At 38.3% G+C, this 7,620-nt stretch overlaps 1 protein-coding gene across 1 annotated transcript; it reads right to left on the bottom strand.

The window, feature by feature from the left end:
- Positions 1 to 1,425: 1,425 nt before the first annotated feature.
- On the bottom strand, positions 1,426 to 7,620 carry LOC112789906 (RNA polymerase sigma factor sigB). The gene is made up of 7 exons (XM_072232618.1): positions 7,140 to 7,620; positions 5,323 to 5,498; positions 3,441 to 4,043; positions 2,685 to 2,915; positions 2,439 to 2,579; positions 2,108 to 2,308; positions 1,426 to 2,005 (listed from the first exon to the last, which is right to left on the bottom strand). The coding sequence occupies exons 1-7, from the start codon at positions 7,510 to 7,512 to the stop codon at positions 1,721 to 1,723; spliced, it is 2,010 nt and encodes a 669-aa protein (XP_072088719.1). The 5' UTR covers positions 7,513 to 7,620; the 3' UTR covers positions 1,426 to 1,720.

Consider the following 7,620-nt stretch of genomic DNA (forward strand, 5'->3'; position numbering starts at 1 on the left):
TAGGACTCTGAGGAGGAAGACAGTCACGAAGATAACTCTGAGACCATACATCTTTAATTCTAGAGCAATCGATCAAACAATAAGTGACTGTTTCGGTTGCTTCATGACAGCAGGGACATATTGGTGATATAGATGGGATGCTGTGATGAATCTGAGCAAGCACCGGAAGCCGGCCATGGAGAGCTTTCCAAATAAATAGCTTAATTTTGTGAGGCAAGTTCAACTTCCATAGATCAATCCACAGCTTTTTTCTGCTGCATATAATTAGGGCAAAGCTCCAGAGGCGGATGGTAAAATAAATAGTCAATTCTGTAACCTGAAGCTGTATCATATTGATTGCTTGGATTTGTTCAAATCCCATTGCAATTTGTCCCTATTCTGCTGAATTTTAGCTGACAAAATCATGTTTGCAACGTCTTAAGAAAATAATCCTTGAATAAAATTCTGATTCCAATTTCTATCTTAGTAATTATATCTTTTAACTGATTACAGGATATTACTTTTAAACTCATACATGTGTATTATACCATTCTAACCCCATTTTCAAATATTACACTATTCTTCTGACCCGAATTAATAATAAATGCTTAAAAATATTTGTTTACTTATTAAAAATAATTAAAAATTAATATTTAATTTTAAAATATAATAATAAATAATTATTAAATATTTAAATTTTACCATATGTTAAGGAAGACATCATAAAATTCACCTAATAATAATTAGCTGTCTACCGGATGTAATTGTTAGTGCTTAGTGTGTTTACTTTATTCGTTCTTAATTACTTATATTTGAAATATTTATCATGTTTAAGCAATTTGATTTGTAATTTTTTTAGGTTTAATTATATCATTAATTCCTATAATTTTATCAAATTAAAAATAATATAAATTAAAAACCTAATTTAAAAAAATAAAATATAAAAATTTAATTATAAATTCGATAAAACTATAAAAATCAATAAAATAATTAAATATTTTTTTTACTTAATATTATAAGCCCTAGCAAAAGTTGCCATACCAGAACTTCAACAAATAACAAGTAACAACCCTCTAGGCCTCTAAGACCCAAAAAATAAAACAAAAAACTATGGCACCTGCATTTACAGATCAGAAATCAGTATAAAAAAAAAAAAAGAATAATTTCACAAATACTGCATGAACAATTAATTTGTGGAGTTACTTTACTTATACAACTGATGCAAATAAATATAATTAAAAGTAATTTTAGAAATATACTGACTATACAACTCCAAAATATGTTTATTACGAACGATAGTGGTATAAGTAGTTGAATTATTCATGCAGCATATCTGCAAATGTGATTTGTGAATAATTTATACAACGGTTAACAGGATATTCTTGTCTGGGGAATTATCTATTTATCTTCGTCAGGAAATGAAGGGGCAGAGAGCTCACTTCAACGTCTGATAAAAAATTGGTTGACTAGTAATAATAAATCCACAGTTATTCCCTTGTGTGTACATCCATTTCCGAGTGGTATACCAATAACGTTCTGTTTCCTATTTTGGAGAGGAAGAAGGTAAAAGATGAAAACGAAAATAAAAAGGAGGAAGAACGTACATACAATGATACAAACAAATATGCAAAAGGGAGAATGGACCGCACCCTCACCAGCATCAAATAAGCCTAACTCTCTGTCTCCGCTGTAACAATGAGAACATACATATATATATTTTTTTTTTCTATATTTGGTAGGATTATGATGAAACCAAATACTGCTGGAAATGCTTGGTCCTCTTCTTGTTCCTAAGTTTCCTAAAAGCAACAGACTCAATTTGCCTGACTCTCTCCCTACTCACGCCCATCATTTCCCCTATCTCTTGCAATGTCTTCATCCTTCCATCATCCATACCAAATCTCCATCTTATGACCTGTTGCTCTCTGGGATTAAGACTTTCCAGCACCATCTCGAGGTCCTTCTTCATCATTTGTTTGATGAGCTGTTCCTCAGCTGTTTCAGCATCAGGATGAGCGATCACTTCCTGGTCAAAAACACAAATCCGTCATCATATCAGTAAAATGAACTCACATAGACAAGTCCTTTTCCATCAAGCATAATAAATTTTAATAAGTTTAGGACAGACCGAAGGCTTCAAATTCTGGTTGATCCCAATCTTCTGCTCTAGAGATCTGGGAGCTTTTGGGGTCAAGAGTACAGCACCAAGCCTCTTCATTGACAGTCCAGTTGCTGCAGCAACTTCTTCATCATTGGGGTTTCTTCCATTTTCACTAAAAAATTGTTTTCTTGCCTCTTTCACTCTGTAAGTTGCCTCCACCATGTGGAACTGTCGAAACAAAAAACAATGCAATGATACAGACGATCATAGACATTAGATCTATTTCAACTTTGCAGTTTCTTTCACTGTAACACGCATAGTCAGAAAGAAGATAACCAAAGATAAGTATAATGCTCACAGGTAGGCGAATGGTCCTTGACTGATCAGAAAGCGACTTTCGAACTGCCTGTTTAATCCACCAATGAGCATATGTGGAGAACTTAAAACCCTTGGAAGCGTCAAACTTCTCTGCACCTCTCACAAGGCCTCGGCATCCTTCCTGTAATCAATGGGAATTATATAGTTGATTACTGAAACAATAAGGTCATCATGTTCGTCATAGCTACAATGTGTTTAACCGAAAACTGTAGAATCGGTAATATACCTGGACAAGATCCTCCAGGTTCATCCCAGCTCCTTGATAATTCTTAGCAATTGATATCACAAGCCGTATATTGCTTTTAATCATTTTGTCTTTGCAAAATTTCCCATGATTTAGACGTTTCCTCAGGGTCTTCTGATCTACTCCAGCTACTGCAGCCCATTGAGCAAATGTGGGTTGCCCACCACATCTTTCTGCAACTTCCTCCCGGAGCTTTTCAAGCTTTAGTAGGTCCTGAATCATATTCGCAGTAGGGGCCAGATAATTTAGGCGACAAAAAGAATATTATAAACTTCACTGCATTATCAGAAAGAAACTTTGAAGACAGTTATTCTTTTTTTTCTTTTTTTTGGGGGGGGAGGGGGGTACTTGATGGCAATTTTATAACTTAAAGGATTAAAATCTCCTAAAATATAAATTCTTTGAATAATAATCTGCATAAGTATATTATTTCTAATTTCATTGTAATATTGCATTCCTTTTCTGACTCTGATGATTCTTAAAACAAAAAACAAAAATGGTCAGCTAAACAGGAAGTAAGATTAAGTGAATAGCCGCAAACCTAACGGATGAGACTTGCATAACTTGATATATCTTAAAATTGGCATAAAATTTATTGATGAATCATAAAATCAGCATGCATTTTATGGAGACTATATAACATATTTGGAGCATATTAAAAATAAAATGCATGAAACCATGGTTGCCACGCGAGTGTAGTATAAAAATAGTGCATAACCACTAACATGAGATTCTCACCTGAATTCCTTCAGACAGTTGAACTTCTTCAGTTGATGTAAGAAGCCTAGTAGTGCTGGTTGTTGTTCTCAAGTAACGAAGTGGATCGGAATAGTCTACTTCTTGAACGGGAACACGCTTTCTCCTGCTGGGGGAACCAGACTTGAAAGAAACAATATTTGTGGCAGTCTTCTCTGCCACCCTCTCTCTTCTAGCTTTTCTTTCTATTTGGCGCCTAGATCTTACGGCTATACTATCTGAAAGCTGTTCCTGCAGAAGCTCAAGTTCCTCATAGGTAGGCTCCACATTATCAGACTCCTCATCACTATCCACTATGTTTACATCTTCCACTGTTTGTGCTCCAGAGTCAATGGGACGTCTTGCTATGTCATCTCCTGTTTCCATACGTTGAACCCACTTCAGAAGTAAATTATCAGATTTGGAAGATACATGCGATCTAAATGCTGGTTCTGCCGAGGGTTTCTTTTTAACTAGCAGGGCTGCATCCTTTGCAACCTTCACAGCAGCTTTAGCAAGAGCAACAGCTTCATAAGCAGCAGCAGCTATTACAGCCTCTTCACTAGTAAGAAGTGATTCTGTAGATAAGGTTGATTTAAACTTCGCCTGATTATAGGCATAAATAAATTAGTCTCTTGGTGAGTTCGATATAACTAAACCTATTTTCTAATTATAATGGCCTGATTGGCTTCTATTTTAAGTTCCTATAATATGAATTTGTGAAAAAGAAATAATAAAAAAAATGGGTAAACAATGAAATTTTGTTTTTCCTTCCCCCTCCTATCTTAACTATTTCCTTTACAACAACTTGTAACAAGAAGCACACAAAATAGAATGGAAATTGTCTACATCCAGTTCAATGTTACAAACTATGTCAAGCCTCATCGACAGTTGGATTATAATTATAATAACATAAAAAATGGTGATAAATGTTGCTGAACTTTGTCAAAATGGCAGGCTTAATGCAGCCATGAACAGGAATAAGTAAGCTCCCTGTCCATGAATGAGTAAATAACAATAATAATAATAACAATAATAAAGCATCGCCAAGGGCAATAAGATCACACTGACATGACTCAATCCAAATATACAAATGTAACAATACAAAAAAGTGGAATGCGGAGCCAAGAATGGTGAAATCGAATTGATAATAGATTGGGGAAAAAATGATTGTGGAAGGGTAGCTGTTTGTTATGAGTAAAAACGAGGCCTAAGATCCAATTAAGATAGTTTTACTAGTAATTGATTTACTATAAATAGGTATAGTAAGAATGTAACTAGCAATGAATGATTTCAGTGATTGATTCCTTTCTTCTTTGGCCCTAATTGGGATTCTCTCAACTCTCTCTTCTCTCTATTGGCCCTTAATTGGGAAAATTTTCTATTCTCTCCCTATCTCTTAGATTCTTATCCCTAACATTTGGTGCTTTCATTGGCCACCATTCTCCATTTTCATGGTGGTTTGGTGATCTCACCTCCAATGGAACAAATTGGAAGTGTAGTTGAGTATTTTACTGCCTTTTTATCTTATATTTAACGTCGCGGAAATATTGAAGAATTTTCTCAATGGATTAAACACATATCCATATAGAAATTATATTTGACAATCCTAAATCTCTTTGGATGCATTTTATTTAGCAAAATTTTATGAAGAAAGATGGAAAAATCCTTTTCCAGAAATTTCAAAGCCAAAATTACCATATCAACACCATATCCAGATCCAAAAAAATTCATCCACAGAATCAACAGCTCAAGCAGAATTTCAAATCTCAGATCCAGAAATTCAATCAAAATTTCAATGTCCAGTTCCAGCATCATCAATCACAATTCAGGATATGACAACACAATCAATTCAACAAGTAGAAGATTCAGAAGATATATCTACCGCGATCGCGATTGACAGTGACGATGTTGATGGACGAGCAGTGAATGGCACCACTCTGGGCAACGGAGACGGGAAACTCACTGCCAGAAGCGGCGCCGAAGACGGCGCCGTCGCGACGGAGAAGGTGGAGGACGCAAACCAAGAACCGGCAGAGGTGAAGGCGACGCGACCACCACCAAAGTGTTAGGATTTGGTTGAATTAGTCCCACATTGCTCAGGATAGCAAATGGAGTGGGTGGCCTAGGCTATAAATATGAGGCTAAGTTCTTCATTTGTTTTTGCACCAGTCAGAAACACTTTAAGCTTGTATCTGATTTTTCTTTTCCTCTATACTCTTTGATTAGAGAGTGTTGTGAGGTGTAGTTAGATATTTGCTTTGAAAGAGTGTGGGTGTACTGGGGTGCCGGTGAGAGAAAGAAGTCTATGTGTTGTAACAATTTTCACATAGTGATATTCTCTGGTTGTCATTTGACAACGGCCGTGGTTTTTTCTCCGGTAATTGGAGTTTCCACGTTAAATTCTTGTGTTGTGATTGTGTCTATTTTATTTCTCTGTCAAAGGTGTTTTCTCAAGGGGGAATTGTGTCTTATTCCCAACAAGTGGTATCAGAGCTTCGGTTCGGTGGGATTTATTCTTAGTATGCTCTGTGGTTGCAGCCTAGTCTAATCTCTTTGGTTGCTGTTGTTGTTGCTGGAAGGCAGTGTGACTCGGTGAGAGTGCAGTTTGGAAAAGGTTCTGGCTAAGGAAAGACTTGGTATTTAAGTGTGTCCATTGTGACCCACCTCTCTTTCCTGGGGACCCTTCCTAGTGCACGGTCTACAGTTGAGTTATACTATTCCAGTATACGGTTGCAACAATGTCAGGATATTCAAGTGCTGTGAAGCTTGAAATAGAGAAATTTGATGGAAGAATCAATTTTGGCTTGTGGCAAGTACAAGTCAAGGATGTGTTGATACAATCAGGTTTGCACAAGGCGTTGAAGGAGAAGATCTCTGGTTGCTCTCTCTATGAGAGAAGATGATGTTCTCTAGAAGACAAGAAGTATCCTCATGGTATTACCGCACTGCCATGGATAAGGATGAGTTGTGGCAATCAGGTCCACAATTGCACACGGGCATTGGTTGGCGTTGAGATGCAAGGTGTGTGGCGGAGTTAGGTCGATGGCTGAAGAACTTCCAGGAAAAGCCAATTTGGAAGTTGCACCATGAATTTTCAGCAAGGTTTCGATCTGTACCAAGGCGAAATGCTTGGAGTGGTCTAATTCCAAGTGAGTATACTTTCATGGTGGAGTATGATAGTTCTCTGAACTATGATTGTCGGTATAGACAATGGCAGCAAAGAATTGTCGGTGTTGACAATGGAAGCTGAAGATGTGTGACTATTTCAATCAAGGTGGAGATTGTTAGGATTTGGTTGAATTAGTCCCACATTGCTCAGGATAGCAAATGGAGTGGGTGGCCTAGGCTATAAATATGAGGCTAAGTTCTTCATTTGTTTTTGCACCAGTCAGAAACACTTTAAGCTTGTATCTGATTTTTCTTTTCCTCTGTACTCTTTGATTAGAGAGTGTTGTGAGGTGTAGTTAGATATTTGCTTTGAAAGAGTGTGGGTGTACTGGGGTGCCGGTGAGAGAAAGAAGTCTATGTGTTGTAACAATTTTCACATAGTGATATTCTCTGGTTGTCATTTGACAACGGCCGTGGTTTTTTCTCCGGTAATTGGAGTTTCCACGTTAAATTCTTGTGTTGTGATTGTGTCTATTTTATTTCTCTGTCAAAGGTGTTTTCTCAAGGGGGAATTGTGTCTTATTCCCAACACAAAGCCACCGCATCTGAACTCGCACGCGGTGGTCTTGCCCGGCACCGACGACGTTGCAGAGCTAAACAGGGGAGGCGTCGCCGAGGACGGCGCCTCCGCGAAGGGAGAGCAAATGCTCGCGAAGTTCCGGGTTGACGGAGCAGCGACGATGGAAGACAGAGCGGCGACGGTAAAAGGCAGGGGTCTGTGCCGTCGAGTTCCCTCAATCATGGCGAAGCCAGCACCACTCATGGCCGCCGTATTTCCTTGGGACCGTGAAAGTGGACTCGGGTCTGTGACGGGTATGCCCGAAAGGCGGCCGCTGCACGCAGGGTTGGGGGCGTGCTGGTCTTGGACGGCAACATCAATCCTAGGGCAGCAAGGGTTGGACATGGGTGGAGGGCAGCAGCTGTAGGACAGTGGAGGAGAAGGAGTCGCTGGAGATTCCTTCCCTGGGAAGGAGAGAGGAGTTGGGTCAATTGAGTTTGGTGTTGCATTGGC

The sequence above is a fragment of the Arachis hypogaea genome, chromosome 3 (genome assembly GCF_003086295.3).
Source record: "Arachis hypogaea cultivar Tifrunner chromosome 3, arahy.Tifrunner.gnm2.J5K5, whole genome shotgun sequence".
NCBI classification, from domain to species: Eukaryota; Viridiplantae; Streptophyta; class Magnoliopsida; order Fabales; family Fabaceae; genus Arachis; species Arachis hypogaea.